Below are 20,158 nucleotides of genomic sequence, written 5' to 3' on the forward strand. Positions count from 1 at the left end.
ATGTGTCAAGACTATTCATCATGTATTTAGTTCTACATTAAGAAAATATTTTCTTTATTATAGTAGCCGTTTTTTTAATCGGTGTAAAGAATAACTGGATGTTTACAAAAGCATTTTGATATTGGTGAAGGTGTCTGCAACTTTTGTGAAGCATCAAGTCACCGTCATATTAACTGTCGAAACATGTTCATGTCAGCATAAATGTATTATTACTTTTAAAAAAAAGCCACATATTGTGCATTATTATTATACACAAATTGTTCTAAAGCGATCTAAAAAGTTCATATCAATAAGTTTTCTCTTTGCACCACCAGGTGGCAGTCTTTGTACTTTTTATTTTGGAGTGCAGATTGCAAGTTTTAATAATAATAATAATAATAATAATAATAATAATTATATATATATATATATATATATATATATAGTTAATAATATATATATATATATATATATATATAGTTAAAAAAAGTTACTATTTTCCCAAGTGTATATAACTACTACTGTAAGAAAATATCAGCATTTGGTACATACTTTCAGTATTTTCTTTGCATGAACTGAGCCGATCTAATGCTGTTTATATGAATTGAGCCTGCTGCCGAGCAGGTTTGATCTACCAGAACTGTTGCTATAACAACAACTCTCGGATCAGCTTTGAAGAACGAAACGATCCTGGATCGTGTCAAATCGTCAACATCCAAATCCAGCTAACTGAGTAATCCACGTACGAAGAACGGACCCCAGGATACGACTTTGTTATTGACGATTTGACATGATCCAGGATACTTTAAAACTATTAATACTCATTCAGGAGTAGTTGTTGTCATAGCAACAGGGCTCCGTTCTTTAAATGTGGATTACTAAAATTGGCTTGATTTTGTTATTGACGATTTGACACAATCCAGGATACTTTAAAACTATAGGAAGTCATCCAGGAGTAGTAGTTGTCATAGCAATAGGGGTCCGTTCTTTGTTGCTCAAACCTCAAGTGAAGGTGATCGTGAAAGCATGTACCAGCTGCTAATACTGAAATAGATCTATTATAAATGGAGGACTATTAATAACTACAATTCTCCAAATGTGAGAGGCTGGTTTGTGTGTTGAATACATCCTACAAATCATACTATATTTGTTGTGTTTATGATTGAGCGGTGGTGGAGCTTGTTTCCATGGTCGCATGACATGCTCTCTGTGCAAGCAGATGGCCATGTTGGTTATACTGCTGTAAGGTAGACCATGTTCAGGTACTGCTTAATGTCGTTGCTTAATAATATGGCAGCAAAATGCAAAATTCCTTGATTATTACTTCAGAATGAAAGTATACTTTCTAGCCATAGTGGCCTAGAAACAGCAGTTTTTTTTTTTTTTTTTTTTTTCATTACGGGATGAACAGAAGGGCCGAGCTTTAAATAGTACAATGATCTAGGCTCTCCAGTTATTTTTAAAGTGATTTGTAATGGTCTATTTTGATTCAATGACTTATGCTAAGCTAGACCAACATTACTGAGGCAAGTGGTTTTAATAGTCAAAAACAAAATTATGTTAACAAAATATCTGATCTCTTTATAATAAAATAAGCATACGTGTTAAAGAAACTCCTAAACTTGATAGATAAAATGTTACAAAGTGTTTGCAATGGTTAAGTGTGAACGCTGAACAATCAATGTAAACTTTAAGGTACTTCAACATCTGTAAAGTATGAATAGTAAGGATACGGCAAACCTCAAAGTCTATAAACAAAACAAATTATGATCATTAAATCTGAGCTTTCAAGTAAAGAAATCAACTATCATTATTCAAATACACAATGCAACATTACAAATTGTGAAGCTGAATGACTATATTACCCACTATGCTAAAAAAATCTGGGCAAAGCAGTGGCGCAGTAGGTAGTGCTATCGGCTCACAGCAAGAAGGTCGCTGGTTCGAGCCTCAGCTCAGTTGGTGTTTCTATGTTTCCCCCACAGTCCAAAGACATGCGGTACAGGTGAATTAGGTAAGCTAAATTGACCGTAGTGTATGAGTGTGTGTGGATCTCCAGAGATGGGTTGCGGCTGGAAGGGCATCCGCTGCGTAAAAACTTGCTGGATAAGTTGGCAGTTCATTCCGCTGTGGCGACTCAGGATTAATAAAGGGACTAAGCCGACAAGAAATGATTGAATGAATGCTAAAAAATCTTTCAGATGGGGAGCTAGTGGGTGGGATGCACAAGAAAAGAAACCAAAAAGCCACTCTGGCAGCATCCTTTTATTTAAATTTACAATCTCCTCGCTGCTGCTATATGGCACTCATTTTCCCATTTATTGTTATTCTGACGTGAAGTGACAATAGTCTCTTCTACGAGCATCTCTCGTAAGTAGGCGACCATCACGCAAAAGTAAAAAGCACAGCAGTGTTTGGATGCACTGTGTTTGTAATTAGCCTGCCATTATTACTGAAATGTGTATATTTTATACAAAGTGTGAAGCAGATTGATTTGCTCTACTTGCGTGAATAGTGGTGCGCTCGCAGCATTTTGAACTAGGTGTACATGGAAAATGTGCGCGTCATTGAAAATGACAAATTTACACACTAAGCTTATTGGTATTCCTTCTAAGGCGCACATTCAGCAGCCACATTTTAATAAAACTATAGCTGTTCATACAGATCTATATATATATATATTATTTTTTATTTTTTAATTTTTTTTTATTATTATTGACAATGGTGTTTGGTCAATAAATATCAAAACCGATTTTTATCACCCAGCCTTACACTAAGCTAAGTGTGCTCCCACCTGACCCAGAGATCTGCTAAATGGATTCAAATCTAATGACCCACCTCGTCAAAATTAGATGTTATGAAACGCCAACACCATGGTGCGGCTAAACATCAACTTCAATATAAAGACCCTGGGAGTAACTAAGTAATAATGTTTGGCATCAGACATGCCATATTTGAATGAGATTTTGAGCTTTGGCAGAAAGGAAGATTTCAGTTATTGACAATTTTCATTCTCTTCCTATTATTATACGCTATTATCAGACATTAGCAGACTTGGAATGTATCTTACTTAAACCATAATAATTTGACTTCTCCATTTGTCTTCCACTATGAAAAGTCTCAAGGATTTTAGAAAATCATGAGGGCAACGGAAACAATGACATAATTGATGAACCAGCTCTAGAAACCAGTTAGTTGTATGTCTGACTAAATCTCTTTTATTTTTTTTTAACATCATTTCTTCATCATAGTGAAGTCTGAAAATAAAACATCCTGTCAGTCATTAAGGCAAATGGTGGCATATATTTGCATAAAGTAGTAAAGAGTTTGAGAGGCTCGCTTCGGTCTTTTCTATCTCTCTTCCCCATTTTTTTTCCTCTTTCTCTTTTATTTGGCAGCTGTTGAAAGCAGAGCTGAAGGCCACTTAGCCATTTAGTCTATTGTGTTTAGCAGACGGCTGATCTCTACGCTTCAGTCAGAGTTTGTGCAGCATATGATTGTGGGCTGGTGCACCTGGACTCTCTCTGACCAGTACAGCAGGTGTCTCTCTGAAGGCAGCTGCTCTGTTCAGCTCCTCCAGCCTTCTGCTGTTTGTTTTGCTCCTCAGGCAGTTACAAACAGCAGTTAGACCCGTCTGTGCATTTGCCTGCAGCTTTGTGAAAAGCATCAACGTATATCTACATTTAACCGTGTCCTTTCAGTTGATTCCATAAAATGTAAAGCACAGAGTGAAGACTTCTTTGTTCGTCACTTAGGTGTGCAAATAAGTTTGAAATGCCATTGCAGCAGTATATCATTAGTTTAAATTCAGAATCAGAACTTGATCAGAACGTTTTGCTTAAGTCCATGTTTTTGTTAATAAACAAGTGAAGAAACGTAACTATATTACGTTTTTGTCAATTTAGTTGCTAATTTTTACGATTTTAAAAAAGGAGGTGTGGCACCCAATCCCACCTATAAATCTAACCATCTTGTACTATATTGTACAAATAAGATCGTACATATTCATACTAATTAGCTGCTAAAACAAACAAAAAAAGTTACAAGTTGACCATGAGATTTTGTTGTTAAAAATACATGTTTTTCCTCTCCGTTTTGGCCTTTCATCCACACTGAGACTGCGTTTTTATGAAAAGAAAACGCATCTTTTTGAAAACAGTCAAAAGTGGATAAAACTGCTTTTGTTTGCAGTGTGGACCATGAAAACAAAGGCTTTTGAAAGCGATTATGCGTTATAGTCAAGTGACTATTTCAGTTAACATGGTGGATGTAAAATTGTAAAGCAGATGTTTTGCATGTTGTCCGTTTTTAGAGCTTTACTAAAGATTAATATAAATTTGTACATTCTCCGTATTGCCTCTCTTTAGAGGATACGGAATATTTAATAGGGCTGCTGTTCAGCGGTGGAAGCAGATGATCGTTGTGACATTTTACTGCTACATTTCAAAAAGACGGAAAGCAAATAAACGGCAGGCGGACATGATGCAGGTAAAAGCGTCTTGCGAAAAGCTTTTTTAGTGTGGATGACAATTGAAAACAATAGTGTGGACATGGAGGCTTTTGAAAGCGGTAACACATTTCATGTGATGCAGTCATGTAATCAATTCATGGTGAACGATATTGTAAAACGGATGTTTTAGATTCTGTCCGCTCTGACAGTTTTATTAAAGACTAATGTCAGTTTGTCCATTCTCCATATCGCCTCTGCCTCTCTTAGGCTGTTCGGCGGTGGAAGCAGATGATAGTTGCGTCATTTTACTGGGCCGTTTTAAAGAGATGGAAAATAATTAAATGACAGGTAGATATGACCAGTGCTTGATTTGTGAATCGCGAGGTCTCGGAACTGATCAGGGTAACTGATCCGGCATGTTACCCAAGGATGTAGAGGTGTCGCGCACTAAGTGGAGAGGAGGGGGGGGGGGTTGTTGCGGATGAAAGTGAAGAGGGTTGGGGAGTCGCGGAAGAAAATAAAAGTGAACAGCAGATGGTGGAGGAGGTAGGCTGAGGAGGGGAATCAGTAAAATGAGGTGCCGGATCAGATTCCAGAGGTGCCTGATCAGGCATGTTCCAGCACGAAATAAGCCCTGGATATGATGCAGGTATAAGCATCTTTTCGGTCATTTTAAAGTGGATGACAGACAGAATTGATAACAATAGTGTAGACATGGAGGCTTTCGAAAGTGATTTCGCATTTTATTCATGTGATCAGATCAATTCAGTTAACATGGTGGATAACATTGTAAAGCAGATTTTTTCCATTTTGATGGCTTTACTAAAGATTAATGTCAGTTTGTCCTTGCTCCATATTGCCGCTCTTCAAAGGACAAAGAATATTTACTATTTTTATTTTATTTATACTATATATATATATATATATATATATATATATATATATATATATATATTTATTATTATTATTATTATTATTATTATTATTATTATTATTATTATTATTATTATTATTATTTATTTATTTATTTTTTTTTTATTTATCCAGATTTGTGTGGACGTAGCCAAAGTTGCTTACCGCTTCAAACTAGTTAAACGCAATTTTTTTCAATTTATATCACAACAGTTTGTTGGCTAGATTTGAACCAGCATCTCGGACAAACACTCTAGGACACAGGTGTCAAACTCAGTTCCAAAAGGGCCGCAGCTCTGCACAGTTTAGTTCCAACCCTAATTAAACGCACCTGATCAAACTAATTGAGTTCTTCAGGCTTGTTTGAAACCTACAGGTAAGTGTGTTGGAGCAGGGTTGGAACTAAACTGTGCAGGGCTTCGGCCCTCCAGGAATTGAGTTTGACACCCCTGCTCTAGGAGGTCATAAAATGTATTTAAATGAGTCTTATTACACAAAAAATCCATTTTCGACAAAAAAAAATCTTTCAAGAAATCGATTCAAATATTTCAGAAAGCATCGCAATGAATTGATTCTGAGCTTAGTTTTTACCATCTGATGGTGCCCCATCCTTTGCAAACTGAATTTGTGTATGTTTAAAAACTAGTCTAGAGCGGCATCTGCCAGTGATTGCTGATTGCGAACGAATCGTAAGCTGCATCCGAAATCCTTACCATACTACATGGTACGCTTCAATCAGTATGCGAGTCGAGTAGTATGTCCGTATTCATAAAATAAAAAAAAAACAATATGTGAGAAATACCTGGATGACCTACTACTTCCGGCACGATTCTGAAGTGCGCATCTGATAGATGCTACGCTATCCCATGATGCACTGCGCGAGAATTCATGAATGGGAGTGAAGTAACGCAACTGACGCGGGTAGGTCACGTGATTATGACCAAATGTCAGATGTAGTACGTTAGAATTCCATTCATACAGCTCACATTCATACTGTATAGAAAATACTTTATACACGGCTGAGTAGTTTGTTTAAATTCAAATGCAGCACCGACTGAGTAGTAGGCGATTAGTAGATCATTCTTTTTAACCGAGTATTTTAAGTCACAAGTGTCAAACTCTGTGTCTGGAGGGCCACCGCTCTGCCAGTTTAGCTTTAACCCTAATCAAACACACTTGATTAAACTAATTGAGTCCTTCTGGCTTATTTTAAACCTGCAGGTAAGTGTGTTGAAACAGGGTTGGAACTAAACGGTTCCTGGAGGGCCACAGCCCTGTTCCAAGTGAACCGTTCAAATCTGTTAACATGATCTCACAATTTGGCCTTAAAAAGAAGTCTAAGTGGGCTGTTGTGTAATATTTCTGCTCATTGTTATGATTTTAGTCACTTTGACTAATGAGGTGTGAATGACTGGGCTAAATGTAGCTTACGTACATGGAAAGACGTAAATCTAATCATTATTTTGTTTCTTTTTTTTTGTAGGAGGGTTTCTGCAGGTTTTTCCACAACGCAAGACAACTGAACCAGGAGTCCTCCATGAAAACAGCACTGTTTGCAGCAGCAGGAGTGGGTTTAGCTGGTCTAACCTTCCTCTTAGTACGCTGATGATTTTAGAATGCTCTTGCTCAATTTCACATTGACACACACAACAACACCTGATCTCTGTATTCTGTCATATGGCGAAGTCAAAACAGTTCTTATCGAGAAACCGGTCTTTTTGCACACTTTTTTCCCACGCCTGTAATTACAGCAAACAGTCATTCATGTTGATTGTACACTATTCACATGGCCTTCAGGAGAGAGAAAGACGGAGGATTGAATCCTTTGCATATCTAACATGGTGCTTTTTTATTTCATAATTACCTTTATCACTCGTTTCTGTGTACATCCGGCTAGTTTAGATAGTATTTACAGTTTATTTTGTGAAAAAACGATATGAAACCAGTTTGTTTGTAATGTTTCTTTCAGTCTGAAAACAAGACGCTTGAGCGAACGCAGTTGTGTCTGAAAACATTCTAAGAGACGATATATTTTGTAATGACAGATCTTTTTTTGTTGGACCACCTTTTGCTGTGCTTTAGTGGTTTCCCGCCTTTTCGGATGTCTCCTGTTTCATCCTGGAAATCGATTCGTTTTCAAGGTGCTAGCTTGTTTTGGTTCCAAGCGATTTCTGTGATATTCTGCCCACTTGTAAGTGACTCAGTTTACGCTGTAAATTTATTTATTTACTTCTAAAGAACAAATTATTACTATTTAGGCAATTCCCAACAATCAACAAAACATTATATTTTTGCATTGTTTTATTTATTAACTTCTTTCTTAATAAAATAATTTTACTGTGAAGTCCGTTTTTTGTTGTACTACTTGGGTCTCCTATTGTTCCTTTAGTGTTAAAAGGGTTGGTTCACCCAAAAATGAAAATTCTTGCCCTTGTGTCATTCCAATCCCTTAAGACCTTTGTTTGTCATTGAAACAAAAAGTACCTTTAGAAGTCAGAGGAGTGAGGTTTACCTGCATAGCACTTCACTTCCTGGCCTCCATTACAAGTCACTGGTACGTCACATGGCATTGACAACACTATAAATGAGATTTCCTGAAAGATACAACATGATGAATGAGATGCTTTGAAAGTTTGCAGCATTTGGAAAGTGAGGTTATACCTTTTTGGCTATACCAAATGTTGTCATTAACTTATGTGTGGCCATTCTGGCGATACTCAGGACTAGATTGTTTAGGTTATCATCACGACTAGGTTATTAGGACTAGATTATTTAGGACTAGAGTTTTTAGATGCCAGTTAAATTTTTACTGAAACGTTTAGCTATAGTTTGGAAGTCTATTTGGACATATTTTAGACGCAAAAATGCTTGCTGGATATCTACCCTATTACTGAAATACTGCAGAATACCTATTGGAACCCATATGGACCCAAGATTCCCAGAGAAATCAGTCATGTTTGGTGAAGGAAAAATCCTGATTTGGGGTTACATTCAGTGTGGGGGCGTGCGAGAGACCTGCAGAGGGGATAGTATTAAGAAATTTGTGCTACCCATTACATTACAAACCACAGGAGAGGGCAAATTCTTAAGCTCCTTCTCATACTTCAGCCTCCACGTTAAAGTTCCCGAAAGCAAAGAAGATCAAGGTTCTCCTGGATTGGCCAGCCCAGTCACCAGACAAGAATATTATTGAGCATGTCTGGGGTAAGATAGAGAAGTCATTGAAGATGAATCCAAATAATTTTGATGAACTCTGGGAGTCCTGCAAGAACGCTTTCTTTGCCGTTCCAGATGACTTGATAAAAAAGTTATTTGAGTCATTGCAGCGATGTATGGATGCAGTCCTCCAAGCTCATGAGAGTCATACACAATATTAACTCTGCTCCATGACTTTATATTTTATACTGTACATTACTTCTGTTAATTAACAATACTTTTGTCTAAGCAAAGTCAGACCTTACTGTCCTAATTAAATAATTAAAAAATCAAGACATGATCATATATTATAATGGTAAAATAAGTGTAATCTAGAGGCCTTTGTCTGTCATATTAGCCACTTCTGATACCAAATGATCAACTAGAAGATGTAATTTGTTATTCCTAAAACTTGGCTAGGCGACAAGACTTTGTCAGGTAGTGTAGTATGAGCTATAATGGACTAAGAAATACTGTAGTATACTTTAGTTTTTATTAGAGTAAACTCTGGTGTATCGTATCATAATGTGCTCATAATATTCTGATTGTGAAAAATTTATACTAGTTGTGTTACTAAAGCAACTATGCACTAATCACAACAGATTAATTCAAGAACTTTACTATAGTACGCTTCAAAAAGACTTCAGCATGTACTAAAAGTTATAGTATTTTATACTGTAGTAACGTTTAGTGGCCCTATATCTCAAAACTAATCTCTTACCATGCAGAACCTGCTTCGAGTATATTTCTACCATATTCCATTCATTCATTTTCTTTTCGGCTTAGTCCTTTTATTAATCTGGGGTCGCCACAGTGGAATGAACCACCAACTTATCCAGCATATGTTTTACACATGCCCTTTCAGCTGCAACGTATCACTGGGAAACACCCATACACTCTCATTCAAACACAAACACTGACAATTTAGCTTACCCAATTCACTTACAGCGCATATATTTGGACTTGTGGGGGAAACCGGACGACCCAGAGGAAACCCACATGAACACGGGAAGAACATGCAAACTTTACAGAAATGCCAACTGACCCAGCTGGGGCTCAAACCAGCCACCTTCGTGCTTTGAGGCGATTGTGCTACCCACTGTGACACCCTACCATATTCCAATAGCAGTAAAAAAGGCAAATTTCTCCAAATGAACAGGAATATAACTTTGCTGACTATTACATTTCCTAACATGTTGTGAACTCTCCACACAAGCTGGGAGAATCAAATTCTGCAAAGTGTTCAGTAAAGCAGCTGCAGTCCTTTATAGAATATTCTTAAAGGCAGACCAGTGCTGACAGCAGATGTGAAAATGCTGTGTCAGGCGGCAATTGGGCAGCATCTTAATGGAGCTCACAGTTAAGTTGCTACATGAATCCTAACATTAATTATAATTGCCATAGCTTATATTGTTTGGTATTTGAAGGAACCAAATGGTTTCAGTACATCTGAACAGCAGACAACTTACCGAAATAACTCTTCATATGCTTTTTGTATGTTCATTAGTGTCTTGTTTAGAAGTTCAAGAGCGTTGAGTTTATACTGTATGCTGTGCAAAAAAATGTATCTGCCAACAGAGAAACAAGCTGACTGCAGTGCCATTGTTATAGTCAAGATTACATGTTTTTCTTTCTGATTCTGCTTTTTAAAACCCAACTATGTTGGTTTCCAGTTCATCTGACTCAGCAGAGCATTCTTGCTTTCCATTTACCGAAATGCTGATGTTAAAAAAGAAAGAAAGAAATGTTCCCCACTATGAATAGTTAGGAGTGGTGGAAAGAGTGTGGGAAAAAATACTCAAAGTATGAGTAAAAAGTTCCCAAGAGTAGTGACTAGTCGTCACCTAAGAAATATAAGGTTCTATCTGATGTTTTTGTCAAAATTGACAACTTATTTACATTATGGAATGTTTTTTTTTTTTTTTTTAATAAGTTGTTTACATTTAAAGACATTTTAAGACATTAAAAAACACATACTGTTTGCTAGGGGTGTGAAATTACACTGGTCTCACAGTTCGGTTCGGTTACCATTATCATGCAATCGATTCAGTTCAATTCGATATCACAGTGCATTGAAAATGCTTTTTATACATAATTATATTTTATCTTCACAACATGAGTTTTTTTAATTGAAATCTATAAATAGATTTATATATTATTTGTAATACAATTTTGTCCTTTTCATACAAGCAGTAAGATATATGAACTGTATCTTTCAAGAGTTCACACTTAGCTGATGATTTATAAAAGCTTTTTTGGCATGCTGTCCTGGGAGAGAGCCCCGAGCTCAAGGGATCCTCGAGCCTGGGGCTTCCTCCCGTTGGCTCGGTGGATCTCAGAACTCCCCGACTGCGGTAGCAAAGGGAACAGAGGGGTTAGACAAATGCTTGATTGTTATACGTGTTGAATGTCTTTGGATGGTGGGAGGAAACCGGAGAACTCGGGGAAAACCCATGCGGACACGTGTAGAACACACAGAACACACTCCTCACAGAAACACCCACCGGCTCTAAGGGACCAGGGCTGGCAGTGTTCTTGCTGTGGGGCTCGCAGTGCTAACCAATGGGCCTACGTGCCGCCTAATCAGAGGTAAAGGAGAAGAATAAGGGAGGAGGGGGGTTTCTTCCAAATGAAGATAAAATGAACTGAAAACTGTGGTTATATATAGTAGCTTAGGGCTCATATGATTAGAAGATGGTGATTAGCAAATGCGAAACCGGCCATGATAAATCATAAGCACATGATCCTCTCGAAATTAGTTTATGAATAAACTTCGCTTAATTTGACCTGCTTAATAAAAACATTCTTTTTCAATGGTTCCGACAAAACTCCAATTCATGCACAGAGGACAGCATGAGCATTTATAGCAAATAAAGTAATGTAAACATTATCCTTCTTACTTTTTGAGTGCTGTAAAGCGAGGTCATACACCCCTATGATTCGTCATTGACTTCACCTGCTCAACAGAAAAGGCTGCTGTTGGCTTTAGAAATGAAAGCGATGTTCACCGATGAGTCACGCGTGGAAGAACAGCCGCGGTTAGTCTATATGTGCATAATACGCGGTTATCACAGGTAATCCATAATAGACTGTGGAGAAAACTTGCACCACAGGCACGCTCGTGTCTGGATCCACAAGTACTGATTTAACAGCTAAGAGGAGAGGAAAAGTTACCTCACAAACAGGCCATCAGGTCAAATGTCCAAAGTGTGAGAGAAAGAGAGAGAGAGAGAGAGAGAGAGAGGCAGTAGTGAAATAGCGGCTTGTGTGCTGTGCCTTCTTCAGTGTCAACAAAAGACTTTCCAGCAAACTCACAAGCAGTTAAATTGTGCATAATTATCTACCTTTAAAGTGGTAAAAGCGTTTCATTTAGTCGCCCTCGCTTCCTTCACCATAGTATTCTACTGGGAGGTTGCTCATAGGAGATAAATGATATCAGTATGTAATACCCGGTTATGATCTATTACTGAATCGAATTGTCCCCATCTGCATCACGGTGCACCGAAGAAACAATTAATTTTGACACCCCTACTGTTTGCTATATGGAATGCAAAAATATGAAGCTCAATATCTCAAAATCATTCAGATCGCATATAGAACCTTATAATTCCAAGGTGACATAGTGTATTAGTTGTGAAAATCATTCCATTTTATGGAAAATTAAAAACGTAATTTACATGAGTGCCATTTTCTTTTAATGATGTTAAAGGTAAATTGTTTGCCATTCATGGACTATATACAGTGGCTGAGAGATCTTAACATACATGAATTAAAGAAAATACATGCAATTACAAACAAACACCAGCAAATTAAGACCCTCATCAGTTTGACAGCGTGTTGCAAATCCTCACAAAGCAAATAAATAAGAAAAACATGCTGCATTTTCTTATAAATGCAAAGAAATTAAGAAATATCCTGCATTTTCTTAGAACACATGTGAATAGCATGGAACTAGGGATGTAATAGTTTGTCACCTTGGAATTATAAGATTCTATCTGTGTTCTGAATAATTTTGAGATATTGAGCTTTTGAAGTTTTTGCATTCCACATAGCAAACAGTATGTGTGGAACATTTGTTTTTTAAATAAAGAGTCTTAACAGTTTATAAAAAACATCCCATGATGTAAATAAGTTGTCAATTAATAAGAATATGTCAATAACTAAATATCAGATAGAACCTTATATTTCTAAGGTGACAAATTCACAGTGAGCCGACTGAAAATCGATTCAAACGTGACGATTCAAACTGGTAGAAATGTTGAATCAATCGCGATACATTTTTTGAACAGAGGGGGCGCTGTGTTTACACCCGCAACTCGCTTTACCTGCACCAGACAAAACACAAACTGTGCAAATATTGCAAAAAGACGTTTACATGCAGTGTATTCATAGCACTTCACTTTTTTTTTTTTTAAGTTACAGCCTTTTTCCAAAATGGATTAAAGAAATTTATTTCCTTAAGATTTCACGCACAACACCTCATGATGACAATGAGAAAAATGAGTTTTTTTTAATTATTGCAAATTTATTAAAGATAAAAAAAAACATGAATAATCACATGTACATACGTACATGCTACTCGCACCTGCAGTTCTCCACGATGGACGTCCAGCGTTCTCCACTCTCCGGCGCCTGATTCTCTCAAGGTTTTTTCTTTCCTTCATTTCCGTCAGTTGGTTAAGTTTTGTACCTCACTACTATCGCCACTGGCTTGCTCAATAGTATCTGGATGCAGCCTTTATGATGCAAGCTGAGACTGCATCACTCAGCGATGCAATGTCAGACACAATGCACTCAAATGGAGCGAGTGACATCACTGCGACGGGTAGGGTTAGGGGTGGGGTTAGGTGAGCCCATTAAAAAGCATTAGATGCAGCTCAGATTGCACTGCACCAGGTCTGCATCCAGACCCCTCTCGGCTTGCTGGCATTGATGGATTTGCTCTTCTGTGTTTGGACTTTCAGCAGTGAAATTTAAACCACACTGAACTGAACTAAACTGAACTTCAACTCTTAAAACTGGACTGACACAGTTTCAATTTACTATAATCTTTTATGTGAAGCTTCTAAGCACAATCTACATCGTAAAGCGCTATACAAATAAGGATAAATTGAATTGTTTCTCCCTAATTGGTAGCTGTTTTTGCCCCATTTACTTCCAGCAGTTTAAATTCAGTGGATGTTTTCATCCCTAACATAACAAAAAGGTGGTAAATTTGAACAGTGCACAAGGGTTAAAAATGTTATACATAAATGGTTAACTGTAATTCATTTTAAAATAGATTTATATTTTCTGCCTTCTTTAAATATAGGAATTGTAAAGAGATTCCCAATCTAAGTGTCCTTTAGAAAAAAAACAGAAATGCATCATAACTGAATGACTGAATGTCTGTGTCTGTATTTACACAGCTTAACATTATCTCCTTTAGTTTGCATCGATGGGCTGAATTTGTCAGTGTTTTGCATGCGCTCTTCCGATTTAGGCCTTATCATTGGTTCAGAGATCTGATGTGGGAACAAGAACAAGGATGTATTTTCCTCATTACCACCTGGTCTAGACTTTTCCCGTTGGATCACGTCTACATTCGCTTGACATTTACTATAAAATTCTTCCGTCATCATACTAAACAGCACACAAAAACACAAGATACTTGTGATATTTTGCAGACAGCATGAAAACAAACCGCCTATCATAGCATTCATCTCACTCAGTTGACTTTCTTTTTCATGTTTTATAATGCTTTATAATGTCTGTTTTCTCTTTGAAGTTATTCTACCTTGATCAAAGTTGTGTTGTGTCTTGTCTTTGATGGTATTGAATGCAACTGCTTTCGCAAAGATACAGAGAACCAGCTGGTTTTTGTCTGTAGTACGAAAAAAAGAGAAAGTGCTACTGTTTCCCAGCATTCTGCTTCTGTTTTAAATTCAATCCAACTCTCACTTTGACTTGTTGTTAGGAGAATGCTTCTGAAATTGACCCGGGAGGAATATAAATAGGCATAAATGAGCCAGTTGTTGACAGAAAAAAAAGTATGGAAGCTGTAGAGTGAATGTTAATCTTGGTGGAATTTGAGGAGTTCAGATTTAGACAACTGATTTATGATGGCAGATTTTGATATGTTGACAAGTCTGAGCATCTGCAACCGTTTCATTTGAGGCCAATTTTTTGTTGCCATAAGTTCTTGCTTATTCCAGGGCCATTATTTGGGTGATTACGTTGAATATTTATGACATTCTTGCTGCTCCATTACATTGTGCACAGCTTTGTTTGTAAATGAAACGACAAATAAATGTTTTAAATGTACAGTTTAGGCTGATCTGACCACAATGGCCAAACAGTAGGCCATAAATTAGATCTGAGATACACTTAAAATATTACGTTTGCTGTTTGTTCAAACTAAAATGAGCTGAAACAACACAACTCTTGAGTAGTTTTTGGAACAACTTAATTGTTTCATGTTCAATCCACTTAAACTATAAAACTATTTAAATTAAATAAGCTGACTTAATTCCTTCATGTTGTCCTAACATAGTGGTTCTCAAACTTTTTTTCACCAAGTACCACCTCAGAAAAAAAATAAATGTCTTTCCAAGTACTACCATGATGACCAGTATTAAAATACAGTAGCGTATCAGGCCTAATTAAGCAGCAACAGCTCTGCATAGTTCAAAAACAAGGCAGATTAATTCCTATTATTATGAGTATTTATTATTGTGAGCCACTTTAAACATTATAAATAGTTTAAACATTAACACTGCACTGTGCTTATAGGTAAAAAAAAAAAAAAAGTTACATTAAAATGCTTCTAAAAGTTCATTAAAAATGACACTTCTTAAAAAGTAAAAGAACACTGCTGTAATTAATGTAAAGTATTAACATAGTAGTCAATTAATCAAAACCTGGAAATGTTCCTCATAAATATAGGCTATATATCATCATATACACATATAAACTCTTTTTGACAACTTTTTTGATAACTTTTGAAATAGATGTTGCATGTGTATATGACTTATTTGTTTATTTTTATATCGGTTATAAAAAGTTATATAAAGTTAAGTTAAGTTATATAAACTTATTTGTTTATTATATATATATCGTACATATATAATTTGGATTTACATATTTAAATTAGAAATTAGATCTGGCTACTGTGCGTTAGAGTAGGCTTTGTGTGTTAGAAAAGTCCTTAAACCTTACCTGTTAACATTGGGACATAAAAATACAGGATACGCCCCAATAACCGTTTCAAATATGGGGTGGAGATTAGCTTTAAATGATAGAATACATAACAAACATTAGAAAATTGAAAAGAAGATTTAGCCTATTAAAATCAATTTACTGATCTCATCTGCTATCGTATGCCTCAAAGAATTAAAAGTGTGTTAATTTTTTTACTTTAATTATTCAGCGATTTCTCATCGTATAACACTAGAAGGAAGCCTGCGTACCACTCATGGTACACGTACCAGAGTTTGACAACCACTGTCCACAAATCGATAGTGTGTAACTCAGCATTAAGTGTACGATCTGTGACCAACAAAATGATTCGTACATGTTTTGTCATTCAAAACCCCTACATTGGGTTTGCATGAATAAAATAAATACTCATTCAGTAGATATTAGAAACAATAGACTTGATAGTGCGGTTGACATCACGAATATGAGCTAAAAGGTTACTGTAAATATTTGACGATGACAGTGATGGAAAAATCAGTTGTTAAAATTGAACCCTTCCACAATAAAAATAAAAAATACTTTAGTTGCTTATTTTGAGATTGAGGTTTTGAAATATAAGAAGATATTTATGCTATTTCAGGATTAGGCGTTATTAATTACTCTGATCTCACGAGAAAACATAACTTCTTTATGTTTCGTCAGTTTAGTGGCTAATTCGTAGGAATTAGTACGAGTTAAAGTTGTACAAAAATGTACAATTTTAAAAAGGAAAGTGTGGCACCAAACCCCACCCCTAAACCCAACCGTCATCGGGGAATAAGCAAATCGTACTAAATTATACGAATGAGATTGATGAGATTCGAATTCATACAAAGTCTGGTTTATTTATAAACTAATTTCAAGAGGATCACATGTTTATGATTGAACACAGCTGGTACCTCATTAGCTTCGTATATTTGCACCAATCAGATGAATACTGACCCACTATAAACTACCAGAGCTTTCTACTCCAGTCATCTTCGTTTTGAAGAATCCCCCCTTCCACCACTGCTCCTCCCATTCTCTGATAGGGCGGCACGGCAGCCCATTGGTTAGCACTGTTGCCTCACAGCAAGAACGCAGCTGGTTCGGCCCGGCTTCTCCGGTTTCCTCCCACCTTCCAAATACATACACCAGAAATAAATTGATTACTTAAAAACAGCATCCTAAGGCAATTTTTAGTCAGATATATCTCAGCAGTTCACAAGTAGGGGAGTTCTCGAGACCAACCTGAACTCAAATTCTCCTCTCGTCCTTCAAATGGGAGGAAGCCCCGGGCTCAAGGATTTTCTGAGCTCAGGGCTCTTTTCCAGGACAACATGCCAAATACGCTTTTTATCAATCATCAGCTAAGTGAAAAATCTTGAATTAGCCACTAAATCAAAAAGTTACGAATTGCTGTGAGATAGCGTTGGTGGTTTCAATCCCTTTAGACCTTTGTTCATCATCAGCATGCAAATTAATATCTTTTAGATGAAATCCGGGAGCTCTCTCATCCTCTATATAGCCAGCAATGGTCTCAAGATGCTCAGAGTCTAGAAAAGGAACCAAAAACATTGTCACATTCAGTGACTGTAACTGTAATCACGTGAAGCTCCAAAAACAATTTTGTGCACCAAATAAATGTAAAAACAACCTTTGTTTGCCTATGACTTCCACATCAGATCATGGTGTGTGTTTACTACAGGCAGTAGGACAATTCAGTGTGTCCGCTGGGTTTAAAAAAAGTCTTAAAATGTCTTAAATTTCAAAACCTAAATGTTAGGCCTAAAAAAAGTCTTAAGTTCATTTGCATATTGTGTTGTAGGTCTTCAATCGTTTTAAATAGGATTTAATTTTGCTTTGTCCAAGTAAAGCTACTTAATTTGGGCCCGCATCCATTCGATGACCAACAAAACATCTCAAGAAAACTTCATTTTTTTTATTAAGGTTTTTTTTTATTGCAAAGAGATACACTTTGAAATAAGTAGAAAAATAAATTAAACCAATTGCACAATTCCTCATGACAATACAAGGCCATTAGAAAAAATCTTAACCTTCTAAGGAAGTAAAATATTATTTTTATTGGTCTTAAAGGGTCTTAAAAAGTCTTAAATTTGACAACGAAAGCTGCAGAAACCCTGCAATTGTATATTATGCTGCTGTAAACAAACCATCTGACCGCCTGACGCAGGAGAGAAGACATTGGCGAATAATATTTACATTTTTTGGCATTATTCCCTTTACAGCTCGTTCAAAGACATCTCACAGCAATTCGTAACTTTCTGATTCAGTGGCTAATTCGTATGAATTCATATGATTTAGTATGATTTGCTTTTCCCCAATGACAGTTCGGTTAAACGGTGGTGTTTGGTGCCTCGTCTCCTTTTTAAAATTGTACATTTTCATATGAGTAAACGTATATGAATTTGTACGTTTTAGCCATTAAACTGACAAAACTTAAAAATAGTTACGCTTTCTCATGAGATCTGGCTGGCTCATCCCAATTTAAAAAAAAAAAAAACTTTATTAAAATGACAAACTACTTTCAGCTGACTATGCATAATATTAAAAAGTTAATTTGTAAAAGTTTTCCATGGCAGTATTATAGTGCTCAATATGACTATACTGTAGGGAACACAAAGAGTAAACAATCAGAAGGAACAAAACACTACATTTAAAAGGACTTTTTTTCCAGAGATAAGCTTGTGATAGTTATTTCAGGTTAAAAAAAACAAAGTAATATTATTTTCATAATTGACAAAAAAAATAACAGATAGTGTGTCAACTATATAGCACTATGTATCCCCCAACCTTGTTTTCTGAAGTGATTCATTCATTTATTTATTGAATGGATGTATCTAAAATCGGAAGTGCAACCCACTATTTAAAATGCAGAAGTCACATGTGGAAAAAGGTAGATTGGTTGTGCAGTTACTAAATTAGTTAGCATAAAGCTTTCTCTTCTTTTTTGTCTAACCTTGTCTGAAACTTGAAGTTTCAGTTCAGCTTGAAACACCTACATCCTTCATTGTCACCTGTTCTCGACTGAAAATGAATGGGATCATGTGGCTTTGCTGCTGCACGTCATTTGGCAGTGTGAACGGAGCTTAAGACATAAAGCTGCAGCTGTGACATCAAAACTCCAACCACAGCCCTAATTTTACTCACGAACTGAAAAAACCCTTTACAAAAACCTATGGGGAACCAAAAGCTTGCTATTATTCTGGGATATGATGCCACGGCTGCGGGACTCTATTTTTATTTTTAAATGTGCAGTGTGTAATATTGACAGCTAGTGGCTGGACTGGGTAAAGCAGTCATTTTTTTAAATATTTTTTTTAATATTTGACAACTTATTGAATTGAGTTGCCAAATTGAGTAAATCAACAGGTACAAGATGAACAGCTGTTGTGTTAGTATCTGGATCAATCGCACTGACAGTCAAAACAGATGATGTTGCTTGGTGTATTTAAAGACGGTTGCAGTTAAAGTGTCAGCGTGTTTGTTTCCATCTGTTTATCTAAATGCACCAGGGAAAGGTCTTTTGCTTTGCATAACATGAACTGAATTAGTTTGGCATAATACAAAAAATTAGTGCTAAAATATGATCTTAAAACTCTGTCCTGTTCAAACTGAAGTCTGTTTCTAGCTAACATTTCGACAAAGCTGACAAAAGTGACAAAAGTTTCAATTTTCAGTTTGTCACTGTAATGAGTGGGCTGACAAACAGAAATGTGTGACGTGAAACTGACGGGCTAGTGGTTTGAAACACTGCACCGAAGCATGAGCCGAAACACCCAGGTCACGTGACTAAAGTGATTTGAAACACCCAGGTCACATGACTAAAGGGATTCAAACACCCAGGTCATGTGACTAAAGTGATTCGAAACACCCAGGTCATGTGACTAAAGTGATCTGAAACAGCCAGGTCATGTGACTAAAGTGATTTGAAACACCCAAGTCATGTGACTGAAGTGATTCAAACACCCAGGTCACATGACTAAAGTGATTTGAAACACCCAGGTCATGTGACTAAAGTGATCTGAAACAGCCAGGTCATGTGACTGAAGTGATTCGAAACACCCAAGTCATGTGACTGAAGTGATTCAAACACCCAGGTCACATGACTATAGTGATTTGAAACACCCAGGTGATGTGACTAAAGTGATCTGAAACAGCCAGGTCATGTGACTAAAGTGATTCGAAACACCCAAGTCATGTGACTGAAGTGATTTGAAACCCCCAGTTCACATGACTAAAGGGATTTAATCACCCAGGTCATGTGACTAAAGTGATTTGAAACACCCAAGTCATGTAACTAAAGTGATTTGAAACACCCTGGTCCCGTGACTAAAGTGATTGGAAATACCCAGGTCACGTAACTACGTAACTAAAGTGACTAAAGTGATTCGAAACACCCAAGTC

The 20,158-nt window shown here is 36.6% G+C and overlaps 1 protein-coding gene across 1 annotated transcript in view; it reads left to right on the top strand.

The window, feature by feature from the left end:
- The window catches only part of bcl2l10 (BCL2 like 10), a 12,273-nt gene extending 4,588 nt beyond the window's left edge, over window positions 1-7,685 (top strand). Inside the window, 1 exon segment of the mRNA NM_194398.3 lies at window positions 6,825-7,685. Within this exon segment, the coding sequence (NP_919379.2) occupies window positions 6,825-6,947 (123 nt within the window). The 3' untranslated portion in view covers window positions 6,948-7,685.
- The last annotated feature ends 12,473 nt before the right edge of the window (window positions 7,686-20,158 follow it).

This window comes from Danio rerio, chromosome 18 (assembly GCF_049306965.1).
Source record: "Danio rerio strain Tuebingen ecotype United States chromosome 18, GRCz12tu, whole genome shotgun sequence".
Classification (NCBI taxonomy): domain Eukaryota; kingdom Metazoa; phylum Chordata; class Actinopteri; order Cypriniformes; family Danionidae; genus Danio; species Danio rerio.